Here is a 22,711-nt window from a genome sequence, read left to right on the forward strand (position 1 = left end):
TATGGGGAGTGAAGGCCGTCGCTGCCGGACACAGCTGCTGGGATGGTACAACGACCAAGGGAGCAGCTGGGACGACCGGTGGAATTTCGGCAAGCTTGGAGGAAGACGGAGGGACAGCCCTGCCCCCTGCTGGCCCTCCTGAAGGCAAAATTCCCGCTGTTTGCCCCCCCGACAGTCTCAAAGTGCCCGAAGCTAAGTCCAACTGAGCCCCACAGTTTTTCAAAAAGTCCATTCCCAGTATACAGGGGTCCTGCACCGCTGCTACCCACACCGGACACCCCACAGTTCTCCCCCCCACAGTCACAGACAGCTGACACTTCCCTAACATGGGGGCTAGCTCCCCCGTGACAGTCTGTAGCTGGACAAGGGTCGGCTCCACCCGCACCCCAACAGGTAGTATGTCTGGTCTCACCAGGGTTACTGTAGAGCCCGTGTCGACCAGGGCCAAACATTCCACCCCCTCTGCCTTGACGATGACATTGCAGAAGTCCCCAACGGTGGTACGTCCCACCACAACTACCGGACTAGGAAACACGGCGGCAGCTACACCCTTGTGGAGCAGGTCCTCACCCTCTTGCCTGCGCTGCTGGGTACCTCTTCTGCTTACTGTGGGTTCGGGGCGGGAGGGGTGGGCCTGCGCTGCCCCCTGCACGAGAACCCACTGTTGTTTCCCGCTGAATGTGGCCAGGCTGGCTACAACCCCAGCAGACAATGGGAGTTAAGCTGACACTGCGACGTTGCCTGGAGCCCCTCTCAATGACAAGCGAAGCAGTCTTGACTAAACCGCCCAACTCATCGACCCACTCTGGTTTGGCGACCCCCGGCACCACGGCCGCCGCTGCTCTCACCTCTGGTTGACTGGCAACCTCCACTCTCACTCCCTCACCCCAGATCAGCTCCCTCTTCCTGGCTATCTCCACTGCAGCCCGCAGAGATGGTGGGTCCGCCATCTGAACATGCTTACCCAGTTCAGTGGAAGAGAGCGCTCTAATAAAACTGTCCCGTACCAGCTCGTCTTGCACCCCAATCGGCATAGTTGCATAAGCCCGCCTGGTCAGGCTCAGAATACCACTTGCCAACGCCTTTAATGATTCCCCCTGAAGTCTCTTTTTATTACTCAGTTCAATCCGCAGCATGTTGGGCTGTGCGTCGCTGCCGGAACGGCCCCCCAATGCCTCCACTAGCGCATCGTAGTCACCCCTCTCGTCCGGGGCTAGCGTTAGCAGGCATTCCAATGCCTCCTCTGCCAGGCTCAGGGCAAGCTGTAACACTTTCATCTCGTCAGACCACCTCCCGGCTCTAGCCAACAACTCGGATTGAGTGATTTTTTTTTCCCATTTACCTTGTCCATTAAACTTTGGTAGTTTAGCCGCTACCGTGGCTAATGGCAATAGGGCGCTGCCATCTCTGTTTACATAAGCAGGCCCAGCCATTTCCGCACCCGGTGACGTCCACATCCCCGTCGCCGTGACGTCTGCTCTGGTCGAGCGTCGTGAAGGAAAACCCGCCAGTTCTGCCATCTTGCTGACTGACTATTTAACTTCCGCCATGTGGCTCTCCAGCTCTTCTACAGCAGTCGCTGCCTGACCCTCCCGACCGGGTACCCCCGAGCCCACAACGAGCACTTTGTCCGACTCTTCGTTAATTTTCCGACTCGCCCCAAGCATCATGACCGTAGATGCGAGTCACGCTAAAGCCAACCACGGCCTATACTGAAACAGCTAACTCGCCTAATCTCGATCCGTCCCGTAGTTCGAAAGCACTTCTGACACCAATGTAATGACCCGGGCTGGGTCATAAAGGCGCTAAATTCCGAACGTACATAAATATACCATGTCAAGTTAAGGGCAGACTCATAGGAGCAGATCAGGGTCCCGAACAGAAGAGAGAGAGATGAGACAGTAACCCCTATTTATGCATTTCAAAACCCCGCGGGATTACCCATCATACCCCCCCAACCTTTCCGTCTGTCTTGGCATATTTAATCCCTGCTAGCACCCATGAGAACAATAACACACCCACGAACACAGAACACAATACCGGGTCATTACAATATTGACTCAGGTGGTTGAATACTTATGTAATCAAGATATATTAGTGTTTTATTTTCATATAGATTTTTTAATCATAACATTTTTCTTCCACTTTGACCTTACATAGTACTGTGTGTGAAACTTTGACAAAAAGGACAAGTAAATCAATTGTAATCCCACTTTGTAACATCACAAAATGTGTAAAAAGTCGAGGGGTCTGAAAACTTTCTGAAGTCATTGAATGTGCTTTAAACTTAGCCAAACTGTTTCCTACTATGTTTAATACCTAATCCATTTAATAACCTGTTATCAGAGTTAGGTAGCAAACAAATGTAGGTTATGCTGCATATGTTACATATATTTTGTGCATCCACATGCTGTGGAAAATAAGTAGCTTACGTTAATCAGGCAACGACATGCATTTGCTTCAACCCAGATGTTTCATCTGTAGCCTGTTGTAGCAACACAACAATTAGAAGAGAGAGAGAGAGAGAGAGAGAGAGAGAGAGAGAGAGAGAGAGAGAGAGAGAGAGAGAGAGAGAGAGAGAGAGAGATGGACTACATTCATTCATCGAGTACATTCTATTGAGCGTTTTATTTACCCACAAGAGTCTCGTGTGCGTTTTGCTCTGGTTTCTTTTCGCATTTGGTTTCTGCAGAGTGAAGGAGTCTCGAGGGCCGGAGGAAAGCAGGGTAGGAGGTAGGCAGCACAGCACGAGCTGTGCATTCGGTGGCAGCGGTAGCGACAGAGTCACAGCACCAGCCAGCTGCGCGCGGAGGGCACAGCAGAACAGAGCGGAGCAGAACTGGAGCCTGGTGGAACGCGCAGCGCGCACCGAAGGGAACGCGCTGAGTGACAGCTTCGGAGGCACGGAGCGCCCCACGCCGCACACGAACCGAGCCCGATAATCTGCCTGAACCGCTCTTGTCAAAAGCATCTGTGCGAAATAACCCTCCTCGTGCATATCAGCTACTAAACTGCAGCCGACCGGAGCCTTGCAGTCTTCACTCAATTGTGGGAAGAAATCAACCGCACCTCATAGCAAGGTAGCAGGCTACTGTACCTTGGCTTTCTCCTTTTCACTCAAAACGGGACAGTCTGGAAGTAACTAACCGTTTGTTTTTTTAATTCTTCAATACTGAGGATAACACCTACTTGGCACTTGCTGAACGATTGGTGAGAGCAATTCTGTAAGGAGAGCGCAAATAAGATTTTTTTAGCAGCCACATTTTTTTTGGAATATATTCCGGCTATTTAAGGGGAATTTTATTTGGATTCTCTGTTCATTTTCTTACTTTGAATTCAATCTCAGAATCTCTGATTGTTATCGGTTGTTGCCTGTCGAAGGTAACAGCAGACAACCCGGAGAGGCAAATAAGTTCAGTTCTGTAAGTGCGTTGGGTGTGAGCTCGCTATGTGTGTGGTTGTAGCTTCCCCATCACCCCTTCTAGAACCGTAGCCAGACGGTGTGGTCGAGAAGTAGTTTAGCTTCTCTCTCCCTCTGTACGTGACCACTTAGAGCTAACACCCCTTTCTATGGAGTAGATCGCCCGGAAAGAGACTAATAGAGCGTTCTCCTTTCCCCCTGCCTGGTACCAACAGGCGGCTTTGGTCTAAAGGTTCTCCAGAGAATGGTAAATGACCGACGGGGAATCATGAACAGCACTTCGGAACTCGAAGATGGACCACGGCATAAAAACCAGGTACGTGGCAAGCCTCCTGGTATCCCTTTCCCCTGGCAGCTGTGCGTTGTAAGGCTTTATAGCTTTGGTATAAAGCGCCAGACAGGCAGTTGCACCTTTGGCGCAGTATGTTATGTTCCTGTTGTATTTTGGGGGCAGCGCTCTGTTCTGTGGGAGTAGCGCAGTGGAGCTCCCCTCTCTCCCAGCGGTCTCTCCCCTAGCTCTGGCACTTCTTGTTCCTGTCACAGTTTGTAAACCCAGCCGTAGATCAAGTGGGTGGCTAATAGGTTATTTTGTTTCCACTAATGCAAGCCTCGGAAGAGACGGCGATATTATCTCCAGTCGGAATTGCTTTAATGATAGAGAAAGAGGCGAGAAAAGGCGGAGAGATTTTGGACTCCTTGGACTGTGTGATATTGGCTTTGCCATCTCCGAATTAAATACGGTAGATGTGGAATGCATCTGCTGGACTGCTGTGGTTGTGCACCCCCCCACACCATTATGTTTCCACCTAGTTAAAGCGAATTTGATTAATTCTGTTCAAACGTGCTGTCGTGATCTTTGGTCATGTAGTGTATGTTGTGCCACTGGCATGAGAGGCTTGAAGTTCAATATATAGCCAAGTAGGCTACCCCCTAATTGCTATGAAAGACCGGCGGAGAAAACGCCTAGTCGTCTGACCACGCAGTTCAGATGAATGGAGATGGACGCGAACGTGCGCTGCGTTGCAGCCAGTCTAGATCACTTTGGGGAATAGTTAATGTGTGATTGCAAGGTCAGTGCAAGGTAATATTATGACGGGGGAAGCTGGGGCTGTAGATGAGGTGTGTAGCGGTGCGTGGGTAAAATCACTGAGAAAGCCAAGCCAGTAAAAAAGCCATATTACAACCTATGTTGTGATAATTGCGTTGTTTGCGCTATAACACATTATTTCATACGCCACCCTGATATACAATAAGGCCGTGACAACAAAAGGACAACAGTCACACAGTGGCGTAATAAATTAAACTACATACGTTTGTTTCATCATAAAACTGGAGAGCAACATTTGTCTGGTGAAGTCCACCAAGCAAATATTGCATGTAATAAATAGTTATATCTCCTGCAGCATGGTCAAGCAAGTTCATGTTTTGGACAGTTTACTAAACAACTACTAATTTAGAACCACGGAGTTAACGCAAATCAGCACAAAAACAACAGGAGGACTGCCTCCCCTATTCCAGCACCATTTCAACTTAAACATTTAAACATAATCAAATCAACAAGGCTATATATGCTTAGGTTAATACACTGAAAACAAACTTAAAGATACCAAAAACAATTTAGTCCAATCAATGTTGCTACATATCATGTGGCTGTCCATGGTACTGATTTTTTTTTTGTGTGTGTGTGTGTGTGTGTGCATGTGCATGCAAGTAAAACAAAACATGTTGACTCACCCTACTTGTAGACTAGTTGAACTCCAATGCCATCCTCCTCTCTTTCATGTTGGAAAAATGGTCTATGGCTCTGTCATACAGTACACTTTTAGTTTTTGTTGTCATAGGCTACCTAGCTAAAACACTTGCTATCTTAACTTCCTCCCATGGGCAACAATGGACCAGCTAAATTAGCTAGCTAGCTACTTAAGGTGAGCCTGCTTGGCTACATATTGAACTTCAAACCTCTCATGCCAGTGGTACAACATACACTACATGACCAAAAGTATATCGACACCTGCTAGTCGAACATCTCATTCCAAAATCATGGGCATTAATAATGAGTTGGTCCCCCCTTTGCTGCTATAACCGCCTCCACTCTTCTGGGAAGACTTTCCACTAGATGTTGGAGCATTGCTGCGGGGACTTACTTCCATTCAGCCACAAGAGCATTAGTGAGGTCGGGCGCTGATGTTGGGCGATTTGGCCTGGCTCACAGTTGGCGCTCCAATTCATCCCAAAGGTGTTCAATGTGGTGGGGTCAGGGCTCTGTGCAGGCCAGTCAAGTTATTCCACACCAATCTCGACAAACCATTTCTGTGTGGGCCTCGCTTTGTGCACAGGGACATTGTCATGCTGAAACAGGAAAGGGCCTTCCCCAAACTGTTGCCACAAAGTTGGAAGCACAGAATCATCTAGAATGTCATTGTATGCTGTAGCGTTAAGATTTCCCTTCACTGGAACTAAGGGGCCTAGCCCGAACCATGAAAACAGCCCCATACCATTATTCCTCCTCCACCAAACTTTATAGTTGACACTATGCATTGGGGCAGGTAGCGTTTTCCTGGCATCCGCCAAACCCAGATTCGTCCGTCGGACTGCCAGATGGTGAAGCGTGATTCATTACTCCAGAGAACGCATTTCCACTGTGCCAGAGTCCAATGGCGTAGAGCTTTACACCACTCCAGCTGACGCTTGTCATTGCGCATGGTGATCTTAGGCTTGTGTGCGACTGCTTGGCCATGGAAACCCATTTCATGAAGCTCCCGACGAACAGTTCTTGTGTTGACGTTGCTTCCGGAGGCAGTTTTGAACTCGGTAGTGAGTGTTGCAACTGAGGACAGATGATTTTTACACGCTGCACGCTTCAGCACTCTGTGGTCCCGTTCTGTGAGCTTACAGGTATGTGGCCTACCACTTCGCGGCTGAGACGTTGTTGCTCCTAGATGTTTCCACTTCATAATAACAGCACTTACAGTTGACCGGGGTAGCTCTAGCAGGGCAGACATTTGATGAACTGACTTATTGGAAAGGTGGCATCCTATGACGGTGCCACGTTGAAAGTCACTGAGATCTTCAGTAAGGCCATTCTACTGTCAATGTTTGTCTATGGAGATTGCACAGCGGTGTGCTCGATTTTATACACCTGTCAGCAACGGGTATGGCTGAAATAGCTGAATCCACAAATTTGAAGGGGTGTCCATATACTTTTGTATATATAATGTATTAATTTATTGTTAGATCAGAGAATAAAGTCAAAACCACAAGTCCAAATCCCCATCTCCATCCATGGCTTAGGAAAGGGCCGATTTAGCTATCTACTGCAGGACATCAACACAAGCAGACCTGAAACAGACAAGTTTTTCTGAAAATGACGTTTTAATAAGGAAGTGATTTGATTAGTCTGAAGCCAAATCCAAACTAGCCTCCCTTTGGGGGGCGTTTTGCTGCACCAAGACAACCCACAGTAGAGCTAAGCTCAAAGCTTATTGGCTAATTTTAAAAATAATGTATTTATCCAGGGTTGCCAAGTGCTTGCTGGCATCAATCAATCAAATGCTACGGCAGCAACATGTTATACTATTTTGGTCCAGACATCAGATACGTCGGCTACACATACTGAGACAGAGGGGCGCTGTTTCTCTCGCTCAGATGATTTCTCCAGTGAGATTTAGCTACTTGCGAATTGATGGAAAATTATGAAAACACAGAGAGAGACGAAATATACATACTTTTTTTATTGCTCAAATATTTGGGAAAGCCTGGCTTCCCTTGGCATCCATGAATATACACCACTGGATGGAGCACTCATCTGTGGGGAGGAAGGGTTGCTTTTGGTCGGTGCTGGTGGCGGGTGCACTGAGGAACATTATTCAAAGCCATGATAGTTACTGTACTTGTTCCATGGTTATGATACTTGTATAGCAGTGCTGTTATTGATGTAGGCTACAGATATTATCTTGCGAGTATTTGTTGTCTAAAATGAAACTGAGCTAGCTGTCAATTGGTCACAGTCTTACTCCCGTCCGAGGCCCATTTCGTGCACACACGTGAATTAGGTGCAATTGGCCATTGATTCCAAATGAGCAGGTCCACGCACAGGGACGTACTCATGAATGCACTCATGAACGCAGTCTTCCTGACAGAATTTCTCTCTCTCTCTCTCTCTCTCTCTCTCTCTCTCTCTCTCTCTCTCTCTCTCTCTCTCTCTCTCTCTCTCTCTCTCTCTCTCTCTCTCTCTCTCTCTCTCTCTCTCTCTCTCTCTCTCTCTCTCTCTCTGTCTCTCTCTCTCTCTCTCTCTCAAACACACACAAACACACACAAACACACACACTTTTGTGTGTGCACTTAAAAACCCACACATGAGTCTTGAAACCCACAAACTCATGCCTGTTCTATGTGAAGCACATCGTGTGGTTGTGTAATTGGTTGGCCACAGAGCAGACCCACAAGGCTGGACACACATTATAGTATCACCACTGGGTGTTAGAATGGGGATCTTCTGGCCATGTGGCTGTTGGTTTCGGCAACAGTTACAGTGTGTATTAAAAGAGAACATCATGGTGAAAAATAACACATTTTTCTGTCAGTATAGTCACACTCTATTTGAAGATGCAGCAGACCTATCCTCAAGTCAAGAATCAGGCCAAAACTATACCTGCCATCAGACATGGTACTGTTATCCCAGAATATGGAGTACTTTGGTTTATTAAAGACATAGGAAAAAATATTTGATTTCTTTAAGGATAAAACATTTGAGCTACTACACTCTAAAATGAATTCAACACATACTGGACATACTGTGGTCAGTGATTTAGAAGGAGTCAGGCGCAGGAGGGTAAATCACAGAATAATTGGTTTATTCCATAACACAGCAGTACGCAGCAATGCGTCAAACACTCCAGTGCGGAAAATACGGCACACTGGAAAACAACAAGGCACACGGGTGAATATCCCGGCGATACAAAATCCAAAGAGCTCCACCGAGCTAATATAACCTCCACAATAAACAATCACACACAAAGACAAGGGGGCAGAGGGAACACTTATACAGATACTGATGAGGGGATATGAACCAGGCGTGTGTAATAAACAAGACAAAACAAATGGAATGATGAGATGAGCAGCGGCAGTGACTAGAAGGCCGGTGACGACGAACGCTGAAGCCTGCTCAAACAAGGAGAGGAGGCAGCTTCGGAGGAAGTCGTGACAGTACCCCCCCGATGCGCAGCTCCAGCAGCGCGCCGACACCGGCCTCGGGGACGGCCAGGAGGACGCGAAGCAGGGCGAGCCGGATCACTCACTGGGACCCAGCACTGCTCCTCCGGACCGTACCCCTCCCACTCCACGAGGTACTGAAGGCCCCCCCACCCGACGCCTCGATTCCAGGATGGAACGGACGGAGATGGAAGGGACCTCCCGCACCTCAGACTCATGGAGTGGACCATCCACCACCGGCCTGAGGAGAGACACATGGAACGAGGGGTTAATACGGTAATCTGGAGAGAGTAGTAACCTATAGGTAACCTCGTTTATTCTCCTCAGGACTTTGAACGGCCTCACAAACCGCGGGCTCAGCTTCCGGCAGGGCAGGCGGAGGGGCAGATTCCGGGTCGAGAGCCAGACCCGATCACCTGGTATAAAGACTGGGGCCTCACTGCGGTGGCGGTCAACGTTGGCCTTCTGGCGATGCACGGTGCGCTGGAGGTGGACGTGAGCAGCGTTCCACGTCTCCTCCGCGTGCAGAAACCTGTCATCCACCGCAGGATTTTCGGTGTGGCTCTGATGCCACGTGCCAGAACCATCTGATAACCTAAAACACATTGAAATGGCGATAGGTTAGTGGAGGAGTGGCGGACAGAGTTCTGGGCATTTCGGCCCATGGCAAGAACGACCACTCCCCCGGCTGGTCCTGGCAGTAGGACCGCAGGAACCTACCCACCTGCCCATTAGACTCGGGGTGAAACACAAAGGTCAGGCTGACCGAGACCCCTAGACGTTCCATGAATGCCTTCCAGACCCTGGGTATAAACTGGGGACCCCGTTCAGACACTATGTCCTCTGGCACCCCGTAGTGCCGGAAGACGTGAGTAAACAGGGTCTCTGAAGTCTGCAGGGCTGTGAGGAGACCAGACAGATGAAGGAGGCGGCAGGTTTTAGAAAAGCGGTCCACAACGACCAGGATGGTGGTTTTGCCCTGAGAGAGGGGAAGATCAGTGAGAAAGTCAATACACAAGTGGGACCATGGCCGTTGTGGAACTGGTAAGGAATATAACTTAGGTGCCTAGGTGCCTTACTCTGGGCGCACACCAAGCAGGAGGAGACATACACCCTCACGTCCTTAGCCAAGGTAGGCCACCAGTACTTTCCGGTCAGGCAGCGCACTGTACGGCCAATACCTGGGTGACCAGAGGAGGGGGACATGTGTGCCCAATAGATCAGATGGTCACGGACAAGAGACGACACGTACCGCAGCCCAGCTGGGCACTGAGGTGGAGATGGCTCTGTGCGTAACGCCAGCTCTATGTCCGCATCCACCGCCCATACTACCAGTGCCACAATGCAGGAGGCCGGGAGTATGGGGGTGTTGTCTATGGGCTTCTCCTCTGTGTCGTACAGCCGTGACAGTGCGTCTGTCTTCACTTTCTTTGTACCCGGTATGTAGGACAGTGTAAAATCAAACCGGGTGAAGAACAGGGCCCACCTGGCCTGGCGAGGGTTCAGCCTTCTCGCTGCCCGGATGTACTCCAGGTTACAGTGGTCAGTCCAGACGAGGAAAGGGGTGTTTCGCCCCCTCGAGCAAGTGCCTCCACACGGTCAGGGTTCTGACAACAGCCAACAGCTCCCGATCACCAACGTTGTAGTTCTGCTCCGCAGGGCTGAGCTTCTTTGAGAAGAAGGCACAGGGGCGGAGCTTTGGTGGCGTGCCCGAGCGTTGAGATAGGACAGCACCTATCCCTACCTCGGATGCATCCACCTCCACTACGAACGGTAATGATGGATCGGGATGGACCAGTACCAGGGCTGAGGTGAACAGAGCCCTCAGGTTACTGAAAGCCCTGTCAGCCTCAGCAGACCAGCGGAGCCGGTATGGCCCACCCTTCAACAGAGAGGTGATGGGAGCTGCGACCTTGCCAAAGCCCTGGATAAACATCCGATAGTAGTTGGCAAAGCCAATAATGCACTGCACCTCCGTTACCGCGGTTGGAGTCGGCCAATTACGCACGGCTGAAATGCGATCTCCCTCCATCTCCACACTTGAGGTGGTGATGCGGTATCCAAGAAATGAAACGGACTGTTGGAAAAACAGACACTTTTCTGCCTTGGCATAAAGGTCATGTTCCAACAGTCGGCCCAGCACTTTGCGAACCAGGGACACATGCTCGGCGCGTGTAGCGGAATACACCAGAATGTCATCGATGTAGACCACTACACCACGACCAAGCATGTCCCGAAACACCTCGTTCACAAAGGACTGGAAGACTGATGGAGCATTGATCAAACCATAGGGCATTACCAGGTATTCGTAATGCCCCGTGGTTGTGCTGAATGCTGTCTTCCACTCGTCCCCTTCTCGGACACACACCAGGTGTACGCACTCCGGAGATCTGATTTTGTGAAGAAGCGTGCCCCATGCATTGACTTGATTACAGATGGAATGAGGGGTAGAGTATAACTATAACGAATTGTCCCCTTGTTAAGTGCTCAGTAATCAATGCAAGGGCACAGACCTCCGTCTTTCTTCTTCACAAAATAAACTTGTGGAAGCGGGCGAAGTGGAGGGACGTATGAACCCCTGGCGTAGGGACTCGGAGACATACAGTGGGGAAAAAAAATATTTAGTCAGTTACCAATTGTGCAAGTTCTCCCACTTATAAAGATGAGAGAGGCCTGTAATTTTCATCATAGGTATCATCATAGGTACACGTCAACTATGACAGACAAAATGAGGGAAAAAAATCCAGAAAATCACATTGTAGGATTTTTTATGAATTTATTTGCAAATTATGGTGGAAAATAAGTATTTGGTCAATAACAAAAGTTTCTCAATACTTTGTTATATACCCTTTGTTGGCAATGACACAGGTCAAACGTTTTCTGTAAGTCTTCACAAGGTTTTCACACACTGTTGCTGGTATTTTGACCCATTCCTCCATGCAGATCTCCACTAGAGCAGTGATGTATTGGGGCTGTCGCTGGGCAACACAGGCGTCTTACGAAGCCACTCCTTCGTTGCCCGGGCAGTGTGTTTGGGATCATTGTCATGCTGAAAGACCCAGCCACGTTCATCTTCAATGCCCTTGCTGATGGAAGGAGGTTTTCACTCAAAATCTCACGATACATGGCCCCATTCATTCTTTCCTGATGAGTCGTCCTGGTCCCTTTGCAGAAAAACAGCCCCAAAGCATGATGTTTCCACCCCCATGCTTCACAGTAGGTATGGTGTTCTTTGGATGAAACTCAGCATTCTTTGTCCTCCAAACACGACGAGTTGAGTTTTTACCAAAAAGTTCTATTTTGGTTTAATCTGACCATATGACATTCTCCCAATCCTCTTCTGGATCATCCAAATGCACTCTAGCAAACTTCAGATGGGCCTGGACATGTACTGGCTTAAGCAGGGGGACACGTCTGGCACTGCAGGATTTGAGTCCCTGGCGGCGTAGTGTGTTACTGATGGTAGGCTTTGTTACTTTGGTCCCAGCTCTCTGCAGGTCATTCACTAGGTCCCCCCGTGTGGTTCTGGGATTTTTGCTCACCGTTCTTGTGATCATTTTGACCCCACGGGGTGAGATCTTGCGTGGAGCTCCAGATCGAGGGAGATTATCAGTGGTCTTGTATGTCTTCCATTTCCTAATAATTGCTCCCACAGTTGATTTCCTCAAACCAAGCTGCTTACCTATTGCAGATTCAGTCTTCCCAGCCTGGTGCAGGTCTACAATTTTGTTTCTGGTGTCCTTTGACAGCTCTTTGGTCTTGGCCATTGTGGAGTTTGGAGTGTGACTGTTTGAGGTTGTGGACAGGTGTCTTTTATACTGATAACAAGTTCAAACAGGTGCCATTAATACAGGTAACGAGTGGAGGACAGAGGAGCCTCTTAAAGAAGAAGTTACAGGTCTGTGAGAGCCAGAAATCTTGCTTGTTTGTAGGTGACCAAATACTTATTTTCCACCATAAGTTGCAAATAAATTCATTAAAAATCCCACAATGTGATTTTTCTCAATTTGTCTGTCATAGTTGACGTGTACCTATGATGAAAATTACAGGCCTCTCTCATCTTTTTAAGTGTGAGAACATGCACAATTGGTGGCTGACTAAAAATTTTTTTTCCCCACTGTATGTCTCCATCGCCTCCGTTTCAGCCTGCGACAGGGGATACACATGTCTCCTGGGAGGCACAGCGTCTACCCGGAGGTTTATCGCGCAATCCCCCGCCCGATGAGGTGGTAATTTGGTCGCCTGCGTTTTGGAAAACGCGTGCACCAAATCGAGGTATTCGGGGGGGGGGAATGCGCACGGTGGAGGTAGTGTCTGGACTTTTCACCGTGGTTGCACCAATGGAAACAGCTAGATACCTACCCTGACACTCTAGTGACCACCCCGTGAGAACCCTCTGCCGCCATGAAAAGGTGGGGTTGTGTAGTGCTATCCAGGGAAGACCCAACACAACAGGGAAATCTGGAGACTCAATAATAAAAAAAGGTGACTTGCTCTCTATGTGTCTCTTGCGTAACCATCGTGACTGGTGCTGTAACTTCCCTAACGAAAGCTGACCCTAATGGTCGACTGTCAAGTGCTTTGATGGGCAGCGGAATGGATAGGGGAACCAACGTAATACCTAGACTATGAGCTAACAACCTGTCCATAAAGTTCCCAGCTGCGCCTGAATCGACCAGCACCTTACACTGGGAACCTACTGTGTAATCAGGGAAGGTGACGTGTATGGTGCAGTGTGCAGCAGAGGGCTCTGAATGAGTGTGGGTTTGCGCTACCTGGGGTGACGTGAGAGTGCCCTGCCTGCCACCTCCAGACCTGGAAGAACCCTGACGATAGCGTGCAGAAGAATGTCCTCTCCTGCCACAAGAGTGACACTGGAGCTGTCGTCCTCCGTTCTCCCGGATCGCTGCACCATCCAGCTCCATCGGAACTGAATCCGGGTTGATGGTTGAGAAGTAGAGGTCCAGCTGCAGGAGGAATCCCTGGCAGCGGGCAGCTGTCCCGTCATAATCCCTCGGTCGGGATAGATGAATCCCTCTGGGTGCTGGGGATGTAGGTGGCTGGATAAGGTCGCTCAGCTGGTCCCAAAGGGTCGGGACCTCTCCTCTCCAGGCGTTGGACGACCTGGAGAACCCGATTCATCGCTTCTCCCAAGCTGGCTAACATAGTAGAATGCTCCCGGACCCGCGCCACGGCTCCAGGCATGTTCTCTTCTCCTGCTGACTCCATGTCTTGGTGTGTGATTCTGTGGTGAGTGATTTACAAGGAGTCAGGTGCAGGAGGGTTAATCACAGAATAAATGGTTTATTCCGTAACACAGCAGTACGCAGCAATGCGTCAAACACTCCAGTGCAGAAAATGCGGCGCACTGGAAAACAACAAGGCACACAATAAACAATCACACACAAAGACAAGGGGGCAGAGGGAACACTTATATACAGTTGAAGTCGGAAGTTTACATACACCTTAGCCAAATACATTTAAACTCAGTTTTTCACAATTCCTGACATTTAATCCTAGTAAAAATGCCCTGTCTTAGGTCAGTTAGGATCACCACTTTATTTTAAGAATGTGAAATGTCAGAATAACAGTAGAGAGAATGATTTATTTCAGCTTTTATTTCTTTCATCACATTCCCAGTGGGTCAGAAGTTTACATACACTCAATTAGTATTTGGTAGCATTGCCTTTAAATTGTTTAACTTGGGTCAAACATTTCGGGTAGCCTTCCACAAGCTTCCCACAATAAGTTGGGTGAATTTTGGCCCATTCCTCCTGACAGAGCTGGTGTAACTGAGTCAGGTTTGTAGGCCTCCTTGCTCGCACACGCTTTTTCAGTTCTGCCCACAAATGTTCTATAGGATTGAGGTCAGGGTTTTGTGATGGCCACTCCAATACCTTGACTTTGTTGTCCTTAATTAAGCCATTTTGCCACAACTTTGGAAGTGGGCTCCCGAGTGGCGCAGCGGTCTAAGGCACTGCATCTCAGTGCTTGAGGTGTCACTACAGACCCCCTGGTTCGATTCCAGGCTGTATCACAACCGGCTGTGATTGGGAGTCCCATAGGGCGGCGCACAATTGGCCCAGCGTTGTCCGGGTTTGGCCGGTGTAGGCCGTCATTGTAAATAAGAATTTGTTCTTAACTGACTTGCCTAGTTAAATAAAGGTTAAAAAAAAAATGCTTGGGGTCATTGTCCATTTGGAAGACCCATTTGTGACCAAGCTTTAACTTCCTGACTGATGTCTTGAGATGTTGCTTCAATATAATCACATCATTTTTCTTCTTCATGATGCCATCTATTTTGTGAAGCGCACCAGTCCCTCTGCAGCAGAGCATCCCCACAGCATGATGCTGCCACCCCTGGGCTTCACGGTTGGGATGGTGTTCTTCGGCTTGCAAGCTGCCCACTTTTTCCTACAAACGTAACGATGGTCATTATGGCCAAACAGTTCTATTTTTGTTTCATCAGACCAGAGGACATTTCTCCAAAAAGTACGATCTTTGTCCCCATGTGCAGTTGCAAACCGTAGTCTGGCTTTTATATGGCGGTTTTGGAGCAGTGGCTTCTTCCTTGCTGAGCGGCCTTTCAGTTTATGTTGCTATAGGACTCGTTTTTACTGTGGATATAGATACTTTGATACCTGTTTCCTCCAGCATCTTCACAAGGTCCTTTGCTGTTGTCCTTGGGATTGATTTGCACTTTTCGCACCAAAGTACGTTCATCTCTAGGAGATAGAACGCGTCTCCTTCCTGAGCGGTATGATGGCTGTGTGGTCCCATTTTGTTTATACTTGCGTACTATTGTTTGTACAGATGAACGTGGTACCTTCAGGCATTTGGAAATTGCACCCAAGGATGAACCAGACTTGTGGAGGTCTACAATTTTTTTTCTGAGTTCTTGGCTGATTTCTTTTGATTTTCCCATGATGTCAAGCAAAGAGGCACTGAGTTTGAAGGTAGACCTTGAAATACATCCACAGGTACACCTCCAATTGACTCAAATGATGTCAATTAGCCTATTCTAAAGCCATGACATCATTTTCTGGAATTTTCCGAGCTGTTTGAAGGCACAGTCAACTTAGTGTATGTAAACTTCTGACCCACTGGAATTGTGATACAGTGAATTATAAGTGAAATAATCTGTCTGTAAACAATTGTTGGAAAAATTACTTGTGTCATGCACAAAGTAGATGTACTAACAGACTTGCCAAAACTATAGTTTGTTAACGAGAAATTTGTGGAGTGGTTGAAAAACGTGTTTTAATGACTCCAACCTAAGTGTATGTAAACTTCCGACTTCAACTGTAGGTACTGATGAGGGGATATGAACCAGGTGTGTGTAATGGAATGATGAGATGAGGAGCGGCAGTGGCTAGAAGGCCAGTGACGACGAACGCCAAAGCCTGCCCGAACAAGGAGAGGAGGCAGCTTCGGAGAAATTTGTGACACATACACCTACCTACATAGTAAAGTATAACTAGTCTAATATAACTAGTATAGTATAACTAGTATAATATTACTATTATAATGTAACTATTATAATATAACTAGTACAGTATAATAGTATAGTATAATAGTATAATCCCCTTAACATTAAAAAACACTCTATAAGCACACAACACCTACTGTACACACACATTCAGCCACGCATTCACCACACCCCCAACTACTACAAGCAGTGGTGGACCAATGTCTCTCTCTCTCTCTCTCTCTTTCTCTCTCTCTCTCTCTCTCTCTCTCTCTCTCTCTCTCTCTCTCTCTCACTCACTTACTCACACTCTCTCTCTCTCTCTCTCTCTCTCTCTCTCTCTCTCTCTCTCTCATACATGCACACACACACACACACACACACACACACACACACACACACACACACACACACACACACACACACACACACACAGGGGATGAGATCTCATTGAGGCCCGGTAAGGATTTGCCATCTCTCTATGGGAACCATAGTAATCAATAATGTTTTCTGAAAGCACAGAACATTCTGTAGAGAAGAGAGGAGTGTGTACATGAGGAGAATATTACTGTGGTTCACCAATGGCATCGAGCTTTACACCACTCCAGCCGACGCTTGGCATTGTGTATGGTTATCTTAGTCTTGTGTGCGGCTGCTCGGCCATGGAAACCCATTTCATGAAGCTCCCGATGAACAGTTCTTGTGCTGACATTTATTCCAGAGGCAGTTTAGAACTCGGTAGTGAGTGTTGCGACTGAGGACAGACAATTTTTACATGCTATGCGCTTCAGCACTCGGCGGTCCCATTCTGTGAGCAAGTGTGTCCTACCACCTCGCGGCTGTGACGTTGTTGCTCCTATATGTTTCCACTTCACAATAACAGCACTTACAGTTGACTGGGGCAGCTCTAGCAGGACGAAATCTTATTGGAAAGGTGGCATCCTATGACAGTGCCATGTTTAAAGTCACTGAGCTCTTCAGTAAGGCAATTCTACTGCCAATGTTTGTCTATGGATACTGCATGGCTGTGTACTCGATTTTATACACTTGTCAGCAACGCGTGTGGCTGAAATAGCTGAATCCACTGATTTGAAGGGGTGTCCACATACTTTACTACATACACTGAGTGTACAAAACATGTCCATGACATAGACTGACCAGATGAATCCAGGTGAAATACTATGATCCCTAATTGATTTTAAATCCACTTTAATCAGTGTAGATGAAGGGGAGGAGACAGGTTAAGGAAGGATTTTTAAGCCTTGAGACAATTGAGACATAGATTTTGTGTGTGTGCCATTCAGAGGGTGAATGTGCAAGAAAAACTATTTCAGTGCCTATGATGGTAGGTGCCAGGCACACCGATTTGTGTCAAGAACTGCAACGCTGCTGGGTTTTTTACGCTCAACAGTTTCCCGGATGTATCAAGAATGGTCCATCACCCAACGGACAGCCAGCCAACTTGACACAACTGTGGGAAGCATATACTGTATATTTTTCTCATTCATTAATGTCTCTCCATCTGGACAGAAGATTCCTGGGGAGTGAAGCTTGTTGTTTGTGGGAGAGTCCTGCAGGGAACCATTCATCCATTACACCAACAGATATATTTAGGCTGGTGTAGGGGATATGTAACTATCTGCGCGTGCTGGATGGGGGGCTGGCCTAGCCTGGCTGGGTTTGTTTTTGGGTAACCTTGTCCAGCAAATGAACCTGCTGAGCTACACACTCGCACACACACGCACACGCACACGCACACACATCCACACATCCACACACACACACACACACACACACACACACACACACACACACACACACACACACACACACACACACATACATACATACAAACAAACAAACACACATACACACACTCAAGGAACATGAACACACACTCACACACAGGGCTGAGGGCTTGCTAGTTGTGTTTATGCGAGCCAGGTCACCTGTGATATGTCAGTATTTGACATCCATCCATGTCTGAGGACGTTGGGAGATGACGTGGAAACTGGCTACTAGGGGCAACAGTGAGCGCTTTTACCTTCAAGTAGGTTTTGGTTTTGCTAGGGTGTTGTGAATGGGGATGGCGGATGGGCGCAAGCATCTCTGATTCTATCTACCTCTGAGGTTGCAAGTTCGAATCCATCGATTTAAAGTTGCTTTTGATATTTTGGTTATGAGCCTATCCTTAACCATTAGGGGTTCATGCCTATCCTTAAGAATGTAGAGTTTATGCCTGAACATAACCTTAAACACCTCGAAATTTGACGTTTGGAACAACATGGATGAACATCTAATCCTTTCTCTTGCATTTCAGAGATGATGGAACAAAATAATAAATAGAAAACGCATGTTGTTTTGTTTGTATTATCTTTTACCAGATCTAATGTGTTATATTCTCCTACATGGATTTCACATTTCCACAAACTTCAAAGTGTTTCCTTTCAAATGGTATCAATAATATGCATATCCTTGCTTCAGGTCCTGAGCTACAGGCAGTTAGATTTGAGTACGTCATTTTAGGCGAAAATTGAAAAAAAATTGTCAGATCCTAAAGAGGTTAAACCATGGTCTAGAGGGAGGGGTTTATTAAGTTTATCGAGGCAAAGCAAACCTTCAGACTCCAATTCACCTCAACTATTATGGATGCATACCATTATGAATTAAAAGCATTTTTATCATAGCTGGGATATTTTAGAACAAATCTATACTTTTTAAAAATATTTTCATTCATATTATTTGGGGTATTTTTAGATCATTAACAATTTGATCTGTAGTGACACCGACAGTTATAATTTAATAAGCTAAATACAGTAGGTTTATTGTTATTGTGAAATTGTGACTAGTGGGACTGAGCAGTGGGAGCTGTGGGGCGGTGGTAGAGTCATTTGGCCCTGGTTTGTCCCGAGGGAGTGTGCTTAGTTATTTCTTGTCTCTCTCTGGATGTAAATATGTGCATGCTACTGTGATGTGTGTATGAGCTACAGATGACAACAGAATTCACTTATTTTCTTTGGCCTTGTTCTTCTGTATGTCTTTGTTATGTCCCACTCTCTTGCTCAGTAACCGAAAGGTCGCTGGTTCGAAGCCCCGAGCAAACTAGGTGAAAAATCTGTCGATGTGCCCTTGAGCAAGGCACTTCACCCTAATTGATCCTGTAAGTTGCTCTGGATAAGATTGTCTGCCAAATGACTCAAATATAGATAGAGAGGATGGATGGATGGATACAGGCAGATCCCAGTAGGGTAGAGTATAAAACAGACACTGGAGCAGTGACAGTGTAACAGTGATATACTGGGTTGTGGCTGATCTTTCTCTGTAGCTCTCAGTCTGTCTAAACCACGATGTCATCACCGTCATCAAGGAAAGTTCAAACAGCACTGGGACATGCTAACAGGAAACACAAAGACTTATACAGGAGCTCGTATTGGCGTGTGTGTGTTAAGGGGAGCAGTGGTGAAAGGAATGGAGAAAAGGGCAAGGTTATACCTCCTGAAGCCGCTATTGACAGATATATCTAGAGTTAGAGCTGCAAGACAAGATACAGTATAGCTGAGAGAGAAAGAGAAAGTGAGAGACACTATTTGAATAATCAAAGACACTCAGTACCTCACGTCTTCTTCTCTCTTCCATTTCCTCTCCTTATATTCTTCTCTCTTATCTCTACCTCTATCTCTCACTTTCTCTCACCCACACACTATAACCAGGCGGTAAATGGAAGATTGTGAAGGAAAATATTTTCTCCGTCATGAGCTTCCTGCTTGGCATAGATATTTCTGCACTCAAGACTTTTCCTGTTGTTTTTGCTCATCCAAAACCGTGTGTGTTGGTGCACCAACATATTGTGTATGTGTGTCTCCAGATGTATTTCTGCATTGTGTGGGACTATACACAGTTTGCGTGCTTTTGTCTACAGTCTGCACAGAGGGAGATGTTGTTTAGATTTCCTTGCATGTGTTTTGCTTCTGCAGTGGAATAACATTGTTTTTAATGACTTATAAAACGTGCTCTACAGGTCCTGTGTGTGCAGTTAATAGAAGACATCCTGTTATTGGACCATTCAAAACAACTGTTTCTGAAACCATCTGTATCCAGCGGTATCAGAAAGGATCTATAATGGAAAGAGAGAGAGAGGGAGGGAGAGATACTTTCTTAAAGCACGGAAGAGAATATAAGAGAATGTGTACAAAAGGAGTCTAAGTGAAAAAGTGAATGTAGAGAAAAAGTGTCTATGCATGAGGTATGGAGTTAAATCATCTTGATAGACACCTGGCAGGACTATATTTCAGACAGCTTGGTTTATATCTCCTCTGCATCCCAAATGGCACCCTATTCCCTATGTAGTCCTATGTGCCCTGGTCAAAGTATGGTACTATATAGGGAATAGGGTGCTATTTGGGACATAGTCCATATCAGCGGAGTGAGAAGTGTCCAATTTCCTTGAGGTGATTTCAATCTGGCTGTAATGGAGCTCCCATTCATTCAAATGGCATCTGGCGCTGGCTAGCCTGCCTGACTGGGCTGCTGCTGTGCTGCTGTGCTGCTGCTGGTATCGAACAGAGATGTTAGATGAAGTCCTACTCTTATAGAGACGCACAAGAGCTGCATAGCTCCCCGCCCTTCTCTCTGTTCCCTGGGTTCCCTATTAATCAAGGGGTTATTTCATGCACACACGAGCACGCATACATACACACACACACGCACGCACACACACACACACACACACACACACACACACACACACACACACACATGCACACACACACAAACACACACACACACACACACACACACAAACACACAAACACACACACACTCCCTTATAGGGATTAGTAATGTGTCTGACACATGACATGTACCCTGAACAGTAAATAATAAGGAAATTAATAAGGCCGGAGAACAAGTGAATAATTTATGGAAAACAAAGGAGTTTAATCAACGGGCCAAAGTGGGCTGGCCCAAGGAGACAGAGGAGGAGGAGGAGAAGGTAGAGGAAGAGAAGGAGGAGGGGGAAGAGGAGAGACAAGATACCATTTAAACCAAGATCCCATTTAATAGATTTCACTAGTCTATCATCCTGAATTGGGAAATGAGCTTTCTACTGCAGCAACATTTACATAAATAAAACATTCAATGTAGGAAACATTGAATGTAAGCACATTAAACAACACACACTATACATGCCAACTACCGACATACCGGTAGGCCAGGGGTCGGCAACAATACTGTAAAATCACCAGGAATTCAGCTAAAAATAGTTTAATTTAGGAAATGTGTTCCTAAGTATTCCCACAGATAAAAAGAGACGTGATCGTGTCTTAATGTAATCAAGGTATGAAATGATTATTATTTTGAAATACAATCTCTTTTTGGCCCCCCCGACCATCCGCTCCGACAAAAATCAGCCCGCGGCTAAATCTAGTTGCCTACCCTTGCTGTAGGCCTATAGACACAGTGTGACACTCTGGCTCCAGGGACTCTGATTTATGGAGCCAGGGTTGTTCATTTTCATTTGGGTGTATTTCTATGTTGGGGATTCTAGTTGTTCATTTCTATGTTGGGTGATTGTGTTTGATTAGTCATATGACTCCCAATCGGAGGTAACGAGTGTCAGCTGTTCGGCTCGTTATCTCTGATTGGGAGCCATATTTAAACTGTGTGGTTTCTCCTTGGTTTGGGGGTTTTTGTTCCATGTTTCTGTCAGTGTTACAGAGGACTTCACTATCGTCATTTGTTGTTTTTTCGTGGTTGCTTTATTAAATAAAGTCATCATGTTCACTCCACGCGCTGCGTATTGGTCCGCTTCCTCAGACGATCGTGACAGAAAAACCCACCACAGAAGGACCAAGCAGCGTGTCCAGGAGCAAGACAGCTGGACATGGGAGGAGGCGCCTGGTAAGGAGATCGAGAGGCTGGCGATGGCCCAGGTGGGCAAATCGTGGTCCTGGGAGGACATGCTCGGGGGCAAGGGACCTTGGGGGAAGATCAAGGCCCTGGCGAGAGAGGAGCAACGGCGTCAGCAGGGCCATCATCGTTGGAAGGACGAGAGGCAACCCCAAAAAGTTTTTTTGGGGGGGGCACATGGCGGCGGCTGGGCAGCAGGAGGCTGCCACAGGGAGACGTGGAGAGAAGGCTATCGGATTACGGGAGCCATTGGCGAGTAGAGGAAGGGGAAGTTGTTGCGGCACGGCGTGAGAGACTGATGTGTGTTACCAGTCCGGTCCGGCCCGTTCCTGATCCCCAGTTAAAGCCAGTGGTGTGTGTTCCCAGTACGGACCGGCCTGTTCCTACTCACGCATCAAGCCCACGGTGTGCGTCGCCAGCCCAGCCCGGCCTGTTCCTGCTCCACGCACAGAACCTACGGTGTGCGTCGCCAGCCCAGCCCGGCCTGTTCCTACTCCACGCACCAAGGATACGGTGTGCGTCGACAGCCCAGCCCGGCCTGTTCCTGCTCCACGCACCAAGGATACGGTGTGCGTCGACAGCCCTGCCCGGCCTGTTCCTGCTCCACGCACCAAGGATACGGTGTGCGTCGACAGCCCTGCCCGGCCTGTTCCTGCTCCACGCACCAAGGATAGGGTGTGCGTCGACAGCCCTGCCCGGCCTGT

The 22,711-nt window shown here is 47.4% G+C and overlaps 1 protein-coding gene across 2 annotated transcripts in view; it reads left to right on the plus strand.

The window, feature by feature from the left end:
* The first annotated feature begins 2,597 nt into the window (after positions 1-2,597).
* The window catches only part of LOC121582701 (fibrinogen C domain-containing protein 1-like), a 235,010-nt gene continuing 214,896 nt past the window's right edge, over positions 2,598-22,711 (plus strand). Inside the window, exons 1-2 of one of the 2 annotated variants that reach the window (XM_041898717.2) lie at positions 2,598-3,422; positions 3,637-3,737. In XM_041898717.2, the coding sequence (XP_041754651.1) occupies positions 3,666-3,737 (72 nt within the window). In that variant the 5' untranslated portion in view covers positions 2,598-3,422; positions 3,637-3,665. Of the gene's footprint in view, positions 3,738-22,711 lie in introns of both variants that reach the window. The other variant, XM_041898718.2, reaches the window with a different exon arrangement.

Source organism: Coregonus clupeaformis, chromosome 15, assembly GCF_020615455.1.
Source record: "Coregonus clupeaformis isolate EN_2021a chromosome 15, ASM2061545v1, whole genome shotgun sequence".
Lineage (NCBI taxonomy): Eukaryota > Metazoa > Chordata > Actinopteri > Salmoniformes > Salmonidae > Coregonus > Coregonus clupeaformis.